The sequence below is a fragment of the Xenopus tropicalis genome, chromosome 2 (genome assembly GCF_000004195.4).
Source record: "Xenopus tropicalis strain Nigerian chromosome 2, UCB_Xtro_10.0, whole genome shotgun sequence".
NCBI lineage: Eukaryota > Metazoa > Chordata > Amphibia > Anura > Pipidae > Xenopus > Xenopus tropicalis.
This window is the reverse complement of record NC_030678.2, coordinates 66,181,686-66,195,403: the sequence shown is the minus strand read 5'-3', so window position 1 is coordinate 66,195,403 and position 13,718 is coordinate 66,181,686. Positions and strand designations below refer to the sequence as shown.

The window sequence follows — 13,718 nt, the reverse complement described above, 5'->3', positions numbered from 1 at the left end:
AAATGAAGTGCCAGCTATCCCAAAATATAACTAGTTACAAACAGGATAGCCTGTGTTATCTCGTGCCATCTCCCTGCTGTGTCAGGGGAAAAAAAGCCTTCTTAGGCTGTAATTCTGCTTTCAGACAGCAGGTGGTGCCTGGAAAGTGATGTGCACAGTAGGTGTCCACTTTGACACCAGGCTTCTCCTGCCTTGTCTTTAAGTTCTTTTTTCTGGAAGGTGCAAAGTGATTAAGATGACCCCTGGTAAAAGCAAATAGAGCGCTAGTCCCTGCTGTGGGTAATTAAACACTGGGCTGTTTCTGCATCAACCAAGGTGCAGATAAACAGAGCCAATTTTGGTGTGGAAAAATCTGCTCCATGTGTCTGCACCAGATGCAGACGCTTGGAGGGACTACTGGTGGTGAAATATTTTCTTGAGAAATTCATTTGTTTGTGACCTTCTGAGACTTTTACTATATCATAATAATTTTACATTTGATAATGAATTTTACCTGCAAACCCAGGCAACAACCAAGGCTCTCACATATACAAATGTTTTCCTAGGCTTTTGGGAGGAGACAAAAGCTTCTGTCAATCCAGAATATCCCCACAAATGGCTTGGCATAATTCCCTAAGCAGTACATCCAGATAGTCTTAGACCAAGGGCACATGTAGTATTGACTCTGCTGCTGTCAGCCTGCGTTTTTTCACAGTTTGCATGCCTGTGGCTACACGGAGCAAAGATCTGGCTGAAAACGCAAAATCTGGCATTTTGGGCCAATCTCCACTGTTGCTCCATGTAGCTGACTTCTGCCAGCATTGCCCCTCTGTGTTCCTTGACAAATCCAGTAGGTACAACGTATATCAGCCGCATGATTATATTTTTTTTTAATACCATAGTTTTGCATTTTTTCCCTCCTTTCTTCACACATTATGCAATTTTGTTTTCCTCAATTGTTCAACTATCAGAGCTCCCAGCCCCCTGCAAAGAATAGGCCCAGACAATAAATACGTTCAAGTGAATCTTAGTACAGTCAGCAACTATATAAATAATAGGGACTATACTTAACAGCAGATGATAATTTTCTAACATCCAAGGTCTAACCAATCTGTTAATAATGTCACTCTTGGCACTCTATAGCAGCTATACATTTTACATACATGTACTGGTTACCCCTATACATACCTATCGGCCTGTCTGTGTATGGGGCTCTCAGGAGGGACTGATATTGAATATTGGTCAGATATCAGTGATACACATGGCAACAAAAGGCCCTCTCCCTAAACTAGCCTAACCACAAAAAACGGTGAAAAATTTAGGAAAACTAAATTTACGATGTAAAATAAAAGTTTTTTTCTAAATATGGGTATGGGATCTGTTATCCAGAATGCTGAGCACCTTAGGTTTTCCAGATAAGAGATATTTTCATAATTTGGATCACTATACTTTGTCTACTAAAAATAATTTAAATATAAAATAAACCTAATAGGATTGTTTTCCCTTCAATTAGAATTAAGTATATTTTAGTTGCGATCAAGTACAGATAATATTTTAGTCAGAGCTTTCTGGCTAACTGATACGAGATACCACAGCTGTAGAGAAATAGACACAGATATACATAGATATACAACACACTGGGCTAGGTAGGTAAGTCTCAGGTGTGGTAGAACAGACTATAAGATGGAGTCAAATTACAGTGTAGGTGTTGGGAAGGAACTGTAGTTTAATGGTCTCTCTGTTCTACCATTCAATTGTAAATTTGCTTATCACTCCTGTTTCCCAAACAGACTACACTGGCAAGTTGATTCAACTGGGACTAAAACCACACGTCCCAGCATCCTTAGTGGGCCAAAATGGTGGAAAATTAGGAAAACAATAGCATAAAAAGAAAAACAAGTTGTTTGGAACATAGGAAACCATTTTACAAGGCAGAGTGATGGACATAATGCTCAGGGTAAGAATAATGGCTTTGTGGTTGTTGCTACAAACAGCAGCAACCTCTGTAGCACCCCTGACAGTATAGTATGCTAAGTAGGGTTGCCTGGGCCAAATACCCACCCACAGGCCTAAACTTTGCACAGTCAACCCTGGTTGATTACGTATGCAGGTTTTTTTTTTTTTTTTTAAAGTGGGTGGAGCCACCAACAGCCAATCATATTTTACCTATTGACTTTCAATGAGGAAATTCAACCTGCTGCCATTCTCACAGTACTAACACCAGGGTTGAGCCGCCACCAACAGCCAATCAGATAAATGTGGTCCAAGAAAAAGTGGACAGAGCCAACAACAGATCAGATTTCATTCAGTGACTTCACGTTTTTCAAACCAACTTGAAGTTTGTTCTCAAACTTCCGTTTCTAGTTGATAATCTATTATTGTACAGAACCCCCTTCTTTTATTGTTATATATGATATTGTTTTATTGCACAGTGCTATGTACACAAGTAGTGCTGTGTAAATAAAACTATACATAGATAAATAAATATATTTGTTGAAACAGAATCTTTATCAGTATTTAGTATATTTTTCCCTCTATTTTACCTTCATTACAGATCAGGAACGGATTGGTGTGGGGTCTGCCTATGAACAGGAAGGGAAAGTTCAGTTTGTTATTGATGCGGTGTACTCCATGGCCTATGCGCTTCATACAATGCACAAAACTGTTTGCCCTGGCAGTGTTGGACTTTGCAGTCGCATGGACCCAGTTGATGGTGTTGAACTTCTGAAATATATCCGTAGTGTCAACTTTACTGGTGAGAAGGACATACAACAGTTTTTTTGTATGCACAAAGTATGCAAGAAGTTATTGTATTGCTGAATTTTAAAAAGAAAAATGCTTACATCCTTTCTTGCTGAAAAGGTGTTCATTCCATGTTTAAACTATTTCTCACATTGCTTAATACAAAATTTCTCCGGTGTCATTGCCAGTCTTTTGTACTCAGGAAATTTATCTTATATGTGTACTTTTAGATTCAAAACTCATAGCACACACTATCACACCTCCTAACATTTGAAAAATTCAAATACCACTCCCATTTTTCCATATTTGGCAGGCTATTTAAAGTTTAAACACATTTCTGGGGGTTTTGGGAGTCTAGTTTAATATGTTATTACAGTTTTGCTAAAAGGTGAAATTACCCTTTAAGCTGCAAGTCTCATATCCCCCAAGGGACAGGTTTTGCTTATTTGTTACAATTATATCTAAGTGCAGGTGTTGCCTGTTATGTATTCTAGGCTTTCTGCCAAAAGCCTACTTATCTAATTAAGTTTGAGAAACCTTGTATCTTTTTTGGCGTTCAGTGCAGATCAAAGGGAAATGAGCGATTAGAACAGGGGTCCTCAGAATTTTTAAGCAGGGGGCCAGTTTATGGTCCCTCCGACTGTCGGGGGGCCCGGACTAAAGTCCTTCCCCCTTGTACTCATACTATGGCCCGCTCCCGCTGCTTCCTCCTGCTCCCTGCTCCCCCGCTGCATCTTCCCACTCCCTCCTGTGTCCTCCCACTCCCCACTGTGTCCTCCTGCTCCCTGCTGCTTCCTCCCTCTCCCTGCTGCTTCCTTTGGCTCACCCTGCTGCTTCCTTTGGCTCACCCTGCTGCTTCCTTTGGCTCACCCTGCTGCTTCCTTTGGCTCTCCCTGCTGCTTCCTTTGGCTCTCCCCTCCCACTCTCCACTGCGTCCACGCGTCAGATCACAGTGGGGGCCAGGTAAATTACCTTGGGAGGCTGAATCCAGCCCGCGGCCGTAGTTTGAGGATACCTGGATTAGGCTGATGCCACACGTGGCGTAGGGCTGATTTTTTCGGCAAGCGGAAAAACGCTTGCCGAAAATTCAGCCCTACGCCTGCTACTTGTGCCTGCACCCGAATGAATGGAATACGCTCGGGTGCAGGCACATGTAGCCGATATACGCATGAAAACGCGAGACTTTGCATTCTCACAAGTTTTCATGCGTATATCGGCTACATGTGCCTGCACCCAAGTGTATCTCATTCATTCGGGTGCAGGCACAAGTAGCAGGCATAGGGCTGAATTTTCGGCAAGCGTTTTCCGCTTGCCGAAAAAATCAGCCCTACGCCATGTGTGGCATCAGCCTTTGGGAAAAAAATACATTTAAACAAAAGCTGCTCGCTATGTTAATGTCTGTGCACAGCTGCCAATCATTAGGACACACATTTGTGTTTTAGAAAACCCAGAGCAACCTGTACAACCTTTTAAGAAATATAAGAAGTAGGTACAACCTCTTTAGAAATGTCAGAAATAGGTTAACACAAGTATTAACTATATGTTTGAGTTTTTAGCATTAGATTCAGTTATTTATTTTAATAAATGCTAGTTAAATGCTAACTAATTACAGTTCTGTATTGTAAATTTTATGTATATATACTATATGTTGTGAATCTGTCTCTAAGATAAGGTAACAAAGGCCCAAAGCATGTAATGTGCTTCAAAAAAAATGATGGGGTGTGTTGGCAGCATCATCAGAGGCATACACTTACAACCCCATTTCCCCAAAAAATGGTGACACTGTAGAAAATATAAAGGGAATGGGATGATTTCAAATCATCAGTTGGGTTGAAAAAAGACATACGTCCATCAAGTTCAACCATAATGCCTATATATAACCTGCCTAACTACTAGTTGATCCAGAGGAAGGCAAAAAACCCCATCTGAAGCCTCTCTAATTTGCCGCAGAGGGGAAAAAATTCCTTCCTGACTCCAAGATGGCAATCGGACCAGTCCCTGGATCAACTAGTACTAAGAGCTATCTCCCATAACCTTGTATTCCCTCACTTGCTAAGAATCCATCCAGCCCCTTCTTAAAGTTATATAATGTATCAGCCAGCACGACTGATTCGGGGAGGGAATTCCAGAACTTCACAGCTCTCACTGTAAAAAATCCTTTCCGAATGTTTAAATGGAACCTCCCTTCTTCTAAACGAAGTGGGTGCCCTCGTGTCCGTTGGAAGGACCTACTGGTGAATAAAACATTAGAAAGGTTATTATATGATCCCTTTATATATTTATACATAGTTATCATGTCACCTCTTAAGCGCCTCTTCTCCAGTGTAAACAGACCCAACTTGGCCAGTCTTTCTTCATAACTGAGACTTTCCATACCCTTTACCAGCTTAGTTGCCCTTCTCTGGACCCTCTCTAACTCAATAATGTCCCGTTTGAGCACTGGAGACCAAAACTGAACAGCATATTCTAGATGGGGCCTTACCAGCGCTCTGTAAAGGGGAAGAATAACCCCCTCCTCCCGTGAATCTATACCCCTTTTAATACAGCTCAAAACCTTGTTTGCCCTTGCCCCTGCTGCCTGGCATTGCTTGCTACAGCCAAGTTTATTATCTACAAGGACTCCAAGGTCCTTCTCCATTATGGATTTGCCTAGTGCAGTCCCATTAAGGGTATAAGTGGCTTGCATATTTTTACATCCCAGGTGCATGACCTTACATTTATCCACATTAAATCTCATCTGCCACTTAGCTGCCCAGATTGCCAGTTGGTCAAGATCCTGCTGCAGGGATGTCACATCCTGGATAGAATTGACTGGTCTGCAGAGTTTTGTGTCATCTGCAAACACTGATACATTACTCATAATACCCTCCCCCAGGTCATTTATGAACAAATTAAACAAAAGTGGACACAGTACAGAACCCTGAGGGACCCCACTGAGAACCTTATTCCAAGTAGAGAATGTACCATTAACAACCACCCTCTGTACCCGATCCTGTAGCCAGTTTTCTATCCATGTGCAAACGACTTCACTAAGACCAATAGACCTTAGCTTAGAAAGCAGTCGTTTGTGGGGAACGGTATCAAATGCTTTGGCAAAATCCAAATAGATGATATCTACTGCATCCCCACTGTCCAGCTTCTTACTTACCTCATCATAAAAAGCAATTCAATTGGTCTGACATGACCTGTCCTTCATAAAGCCATGCTGATTACTGCTCATAATGGCATTCTCCACTACATAATTTTGAATGTGATCCCTTAACAAGCCTTCAAATAACTTGCCCACCACGGATGTCAAACTTACAGGCCTATAATTGCCAGGCTGAGATCTTACTCCCTTTTTAAATATAGGAATGACATTTGCCTTCTTCCAATCCCTAGGTACCATACCTGATGAAAGAGAGTCTGAGAATATCAGAAACAAGGGCCACTGCAATTCTGCCCCTAGCTCTCTCAGTACCCGAGGGTGTATTCCATCTGGCCCAGGTGCCTTGTTTACATTTATCGTGTGTAACCCTTTAAGCACCATATCCTGTGCCAACCACTGTGCAGTTGGAGCTGAGGCAACAGTGCAGCTATTGGGTGGGACTTGGCCCACTGGCTCCTCTACTGTATACACAGAAGAAAAGAACTGGTTAAGCACATCTGCCTTTTCTGTATCCGCTGTAACCATATTGTTATTATAACTCAATGGGGCCACACCCTCAACCTGCATCTTTTTACTATTAATATACTTAAAAAACTTTTTGGGGTTAGTCTTGGCCTCGGCCGCGATGCGCTCCTCATTTTCTATCTTTGCCTTCCGGATTGCTGTTTTACAACACTTGTTATAGTGTTTATAATCATTAAACGCATCTACTGTCCCCTCTGACTTATTTCTTAAAAGCTTTGATTTTTTTCCCTATTAACTTCTTTACCTCAGAGTTAAGCCACATAGGGTGATTCTTAACACTTCTACTTTTTTTTATTAATGGAATGAATTGAGAACAGTAATGATTTAATATAATTTTAAATGACAACCATTTCTGCTCTGTGTTTTTATCAGAAAACATAATGCCCCAATCTATGCCCTGAAGCGCTGCCCTTAAGGAGCTAAAATTTGCCTTCCTAAAATTCAGTGTCTTTGTTGCCCCCGTGTAAATTTGTTTCCTGCACCAAACATCAAATGAAATAACATTATGGTCACTATTACCCAGGGGTTCAACCACTTGCACATTTGCTATACGTTCTGGGTCATTAGAGATCACTAGATCTAGTATAGCATGGTTCCTGGTTGGCTCCTCAACAACCTGTGACATAAAGTTGTCATGCAGCAAGTTTATAAACTTGTTCCCATTTACTGTCCTTGCAGTACTATTGCCCCAGTCAATATCAGGGTAATTAAAATCCCCCATTATTATCACTTGCCCCAAACTAGCAGCCTTTTCTATTTGCAACAGGAGCTGGGCCTCCTCCTCTTCGCTTACATTAGGGGGTCTATAGCATACCCCTACAATTAGCTTGGTAGATTCTTTACTATCTGTGAGAAGCTCAACCCATAAGGATTCAGCTCCCTCTGTTAACCCCATCACTTCCTCCTTAATATTTGCTTTTAATTCCTGCTTAATGAACAGACACACTCCTCCTCCTTTTCTATTGCCCCTGTCCCTCCGAAACAATGTATACCCCCCAATATTAACTGCCCAGTCATGAGACTCATTCAACCATGTTTCAGCAACTCCAATCACATCATATTTCCGCTCCAACGCCAGTACCTCCAGCTCTCTCATTTTACCAGTCAGACTCCTTGCATTGGTAAACATACATTTAATACTGGTTCCGGCGTGAGAATGACGTGTAAACAACTTATGGGCCTCCCTGCCATTATCAGTATCCCGAAGCAAGTCTCCTCCCCCATTTTCCCTTACTATGCCCACTACCTCATCTATCCTATCTCCCACAGAATTTCCCACTGCACCCTCCCCCCCCACTCCTAGTTTAAAATCTCCTCCAACCCGCTAGCCATCTTTTCCCCCAAAGCAGCTGCCCCATCATCATTGAGGTGCAGCCCATCCCTGGCAAAGAGCTTGTAGCCGATTGAGAAATCAGCCCAGTTCTGGAGAAACCCAAAGCCCTCCTCCCTGCACCAATCTCTCAGTCACGCATTAATCTCCCTAAGCTCCCGCTGCCTTCTTAATGTTGCTCGTGGCACAGGTAATATCTCTGAGAAAATTACCTTGGAAGTCCTCGCCCTCAACTTCGCACCTAGCTTTTTAAAATCGTTCTTGAGGACTTCCCCCCCTCCTCTAACTTTGGTATTGGTACCTATGTGTACCAAGACCGCCGGGTCTTCCCCAGCCCCTCCCAACAATCTGTCCACTCGTTCCACCACATGCCGAACCCTAGCACCAGGCAAGCAACACACAGTTCGGCATGTAGGGTCTTTGCGACAAATTACCCTATCCACCTTTCTAATAATTGAATCCCCTACAACTATAGCCTGCCTTCCCTTCCTAGCACTATTCCCCCCACCTGTATTAGAGGTGCCGGCTCCCAGGGTGCTCTGAGAGTCAGCCCGCTTCATACATGCTAGCTCAGAGCTGTCTTCCCCAGCATCTTCACCTAAAGCAGCAAATCTGTTGGTTTGTACAAGCTGTGACCCAGCCCCCCTACCCTTGTATCCCCTACTTCCCCTCTTAACTGTCACAAATTTGTCTCCCTCATTAACCTCCACTGTCCCTTCTCCACCCCCCACTACACCGGCCCCTGCCAGTGGTTGCTCAGTGAGCCTCCTGTTCTCCCCCATGTTTGCAGCTGCCCTCAGTGCTGCCAGTTCCCCCCTTAGATTCTGCACCTCAGATTCCAAGAGGAAAACCCACCTGCATCTCTCACAAGTAAATGCTGCATGGAACTGCTGCTCCAGGACCACATACATGCGGCAAGATGCACACTGAGTAACACCAGCAATCATACTGCAACTCATATTGCGACTGGGTACTTACAGTCTCCCGAGTGCAATCCCTTGTATAGTGCCTTTTAAGTTTCCAAAGCCTTATTTGTTTTTAACGCCTACTATACACTTAATCTACATGCAACACTTTAAATTACATGCAACACTCGCTAGCAGCTCCCAAACTTGCTGTTCAGTCAGAAACTTATTGAGGTTCAAACCAAACAGCCAAAAGTCTGTTGAGAATTTACCAGATTTACTCCACCCCCTTAATTAGTATGCTCAGTCAGCCAGGTAGCACTTACAAGTCACACAGCAGTTAGTTAATTGCACTTACTTCCTCCTTTCAGCCAGCACTCCCAGCATGCACAGTAAACCCCAAGTGCCTTTTTTGTTTTTAACGCCTACTATACACTTAATCTACATGCAACACTTTAGATTAAAAGCAACACTCGCTAGCAGCTCCCAAACTCGCTGTGCAGTCAGAAACTTATTGAGGTTCAAACCCTATATTTAATTGCAAACAGTACAAAGCATGAATAGCTATATATATATATATATATATATATATATATATATATTTACATAGTTAAGCTGGGGTGCAAAAACACAAGTCCATCAAATTCAAGCCCTCTAAATGAACCCCAGTGCACATATATAGACTTATACCGACCTGTCTATCTCACATATATAAACTATATGTCAAATGTAATAAAAGTTTCTGGGTGCTAAACTGGCTTGCCGTCACCTCTATTAAAAAAAATTGAAAGGAAAAATACAACAAAGAAGACTTTTAACTGACAAGAATGGGACAACGTTTTACTTACAAAACCACAGTTATTGGTCAAAGAAGAGGTGATACAACACAGTGGGAAACATGCTTCAGTTCCAGATTTTTTTTAAACGTGTGGCTTGCATCAAATTCAAAATGAAGATATTTTTCAGAAAACAAAAAAATTCTAATTTTCAACATTTGATATGTTGTCTTTGTATTAAAGTAACACCAAAATATGTTACTTGAGTACTTAATTTACAAGAGAAGAACAACAATAAGTTGTTCACAGTATCTTAAATTAAAAAAAAGTCTCTTACAATAAATAACTCACTACAATTCAGACATGATACTGGTGCACCAGCCATAGATCCTCAGGAAGGGGAGCGGAAAGCCATATATATCAAAACATGGATGGTGTTAGGCAGTAAAAAAAACACAAAGGTCACTAAAAAAAACTAAAAAAGCCTTGTGTATGGTCTGACCATGACCTAGTAACTATTTCTTTACATGTAACGGATATTCCTACCAAAAACAAACGAAAAGTCTTTTTAATGACCCACAACTAATCATAGACTGTGAAAACATACTCAACAACTATTTTAATGAAAACAATACCCCTGAAATAACACCAGATATTATCTGGGCAGCCCATAAAGCAACTATAAGGGGCCACTTTATCCAACAGGCAGCAATAAAACAAAGAAAAGCACGAGAGACACAAAACAGACTAGAAGAATCCTTCAAAACCAAACAAAATACTCTCGCCATACAATCAAACGAATCAAAGTGATCAAACAAGAACTAGATACACTACAGCAACATAAGGTAGACAAGGCAATAAGATGGACAAACTTTAAATCCTATAAACATTGCAATAAACCAGACAGATTTCTTGCAAACTTACTTAAAAACAAAACCCAATCCCATAAGCTCTCCAAAAAAATTATAGCCGAATTCCTTACACAACACCCACTCCCAATGCTAACAAAAGAAGAAATAGACAGACTTAATGGAGACATTATGTGCAGTAGTGTTGGTGGAAGCGCATAAAAATAAAAATGAAATATATAGTGCAGATCAAAATAATAAAGAAATCGAAAAATTGATTAAGGAGGTGTGTGCTTAATTAAAACACCAATGCTTAGGTAAAGTGACCCCAATACCATAGGCTAATATAGAATCTATATCTGCTCACCAGAGCAACTTATAAAGAAGCATGTAGAATCATCCCAACCGGGCATTGATAGAAGAGGGATCCAGTCACACAATATATATGGGATGGAGAACAAGGCAAAATATAGTGTAAAAACGTTTATTATATTAAAATCCTGAACAGTGCAGGCTACTTACAATGTAGTAGAAATGTAAAAACATGGAACAGAAGAAGAGTCAATGGTAGCTCAACGCGTTTCACGTGCTGACTGCACGCTTCCTCAGGAGCAAACAGGAAATGTCCCAACAATGGCCTTATAAACCATGTTGTAAACAAGGTTAATTAACCCAAAGCGGCAACACCGGTATGAAACCGGAAGTGTAAGTATCAAACCGCATAGTAATAGTGACGCTGATGTCACACCTAAAGTGGGGGTGGTCACTAGCCCAAGAAGGTATACGTCACCTTGGAGACGCGTTAGACCCGGAACCGGAAGTGTGACTCGCTGAGGCGAAGACACGTAGTCATAGCAACACAAAACAATGACACGTGCACTAAACCCAGGGAGCCACTAACCAAGTAAGGGACGCGTAACCCAGGAGACGCTTGGGCTGCAGTTGTTAAGCGAGCTATCAATAGAGGGAGCCGCTCACTAAATAAAGGACGCGTAACCTAGGAGACGCTAGGACTGCAGCTATTGTTAACGCTATTGTAAATTAGAAACATGCATATAAAGTAACTCTACATAATACAAGTGTTGCAAAAGGCCTATAACTAAATAGTGTAAATGAAGTACATAGAAAGTGCTTCAGGAAACCTATAAAATGGACAAAATATATAAATATTGTAATACTACTGCATAAAGGGTTGCTAAAAACATGTACAAATCTAACCATACAAGGACAAAGGGACATGGGAAATAGTTGAGCTGGGACATGTAATGGGACAGTGACAAGAGGGAACATAAAAAGTATAGGATAACCCAATAACAAAATATCTCTCTCTCTCTCTGTATTTAGAAAGCCGCCAGATCTAAGTCAATGTTAAGACCCAAGGGTTGTAACGTGTTCAACTTGAAGATCCAATAAGTCTCACGTTGTCTGAGTTTGATGAAACGATCCCCACCCCTAATATTGGCCGGTATTTGTTCTAAACCAATAAAAACCAAACCCTTTGGATCACAATTGTGTGTTGACTTAAAGTGTCGGGGAACACTATGATTGATTTTGCCTGCCCTAATATTGCGTACATGTTCCCCAATCCTAGTGCCTACTGACCTGATTGTTCTCCCAACGTATAGCTTTTTACATGGACAAATTAATAAGTATATCACATATATGGAACGGCAATTAATGAAAATTTTGATTGGGGGTATATCTGTAATGCTATAATTCTTGGGGGCAACAAAGGTGCAAGATGCACACTTTTTCTTTCCACACTTGTATGTGCCCTTTAAACCAAATGGATTCAAGTGCCTCTTATGTTCCTGGCGATTCCATACCTTCGAGGGAGCCAACATATTATTCAAAGTCTGTGATTTTTTAAAGTAAATTTGTGGCTTTGATTTGCAACACTCTTTTAAAATGGGATCAGCCAAAATCACATTCCAGTGTCGTTGAATAATGTTTCTAATGTTGTAAGCTGACGAATTGAACCTGGTGTAGAAGTTACATTTAGGCAGAATATTCTTTTTAGACTTTTGGGGCTGCAGAAGAAGATCCCTATTGATATTATCTATTTTATGTCTGGCCTCCTGGAGCCAGGATTTTTTATATCCCTTCTCCAGGAACCTACTTTCAAGAATGTGACACTCACGTTGATAGTCATCTACTTTAGAGCAATTCCTTTTTGCCCTCAAGAATTGCCCTTTAGGAATGTTTCTAATGCATTGGGTATGGTGGCTACTGGATGCATGTAAAAGACCATTACGGTCAGTTGGTTTCCGATACAGTCTAGTTTCTATCTTGTTGTTCTCACAAAAAAGAGTCAGATCCAAAAAATTAATGGTATTGGGATGTATCTCTGAGGTAAATTTGAGGTTAAAGGTGTTGGTGTTAATGTGTGCGATAAAAGATTCCAAAAGACCTTGGGGGCCATTCCAAATAAAGAGTAAATCATCGATATATCTAGTATATAGGATAATATGTTCACTAAATCTAGATGAGCCCCAAATGAAATCATCCTCCCACACTGCCATGTACAGATTTGCATATGCAGGGGCAAATTTACTGCCCATGGCTGTGCCTTGTTTCTGTAAATAAAATATACTATTGAAATTGAAATAGTTATGTGTCAAGATGAATGATATGCTGTCCAATAGAAAAGTTTGGAATGTTGATGGTAAATTACTTTCTAAATCCAACTTTTTACGAATAGAGTCAATTCCCCTCCCATGTGGAATATTAGTATATAAAGAGCTGACATCACAGGTAATCCAACAGTAATTGTCTTTCCACTCTATATTATTTATTTTCTTCAATAGATCTCTAGTGTCACATAAGTAAGATTTTTGTTTGATAACTATATCCTGTAAAAAGTGATCCACAAAATCTGAAAGGTTACTGGTCAAGGAGTCTATTCCCGATATGATGGGTCTCCCAGGTGGATTCATAGCATCTTTGTGTATTTTCGGAAGATGATAATACAAAGCTAATCTCGGAAATTTTGGAAAAAGAAAGTTATATTCTCTATCCCCTATAATTCCGGTTTTCTTGGCATCTCCCAATAATAATTCTAATTCACCCATGAATTTGGTGGTAGGGTCTGTAGTTAATTTCTCATATGTATCTATGTCTCCCAGGATTCTCTCTGCTTCAGTGAAGTAATCCTGTTTATTCTGAATGATTATCCCCCCCCCCTTATCTGCTTGTTTAATAACTATACTTTGATCTTTCATCATAGATTGTAAAGCTTTTTTCTCACTATGTGTCAGGTTACTCTTGAGATTATGGGTATTACTAAACAGATCATCAAAGTCCTTTTGAACTAATTTGTGATACATTTTAATGTGTTCACCTTGACTCTCCCTTGGATAAAAATTGGTTTTTCTATAACAGTTAAAACTTTTTGTAGGGGATAAGTCTGAAGTGGTACTAACAGTAGTAATCGGTGTCTGTGCCGTATGATATCTTTTAAGGGTC

General features: G+C 40.7%; 1 protein-coding gene across 1 annotated transcript in view; it reads left to right on the top strand.

Moving 5' to 3' along the window:
- The window catches only part of grm4 (glutamate receptor, metabotropic 4), a 469,811-nt gene that overhangs the window by 325,929 nt on the left and 130,164 nt on the right, over window positions 1-13,718 (top strand). The window contains exon 7 of the mRNA XM_031896847.1: window positions 2,534-2,734. Coding sequence (XP_031752707.1) covers window positions 2,534-2,734 — 201 coding nt within the window. The remainder of the gene's footprint in view (window positions 1-2,533; window positions 2,735-13,718) is intronic.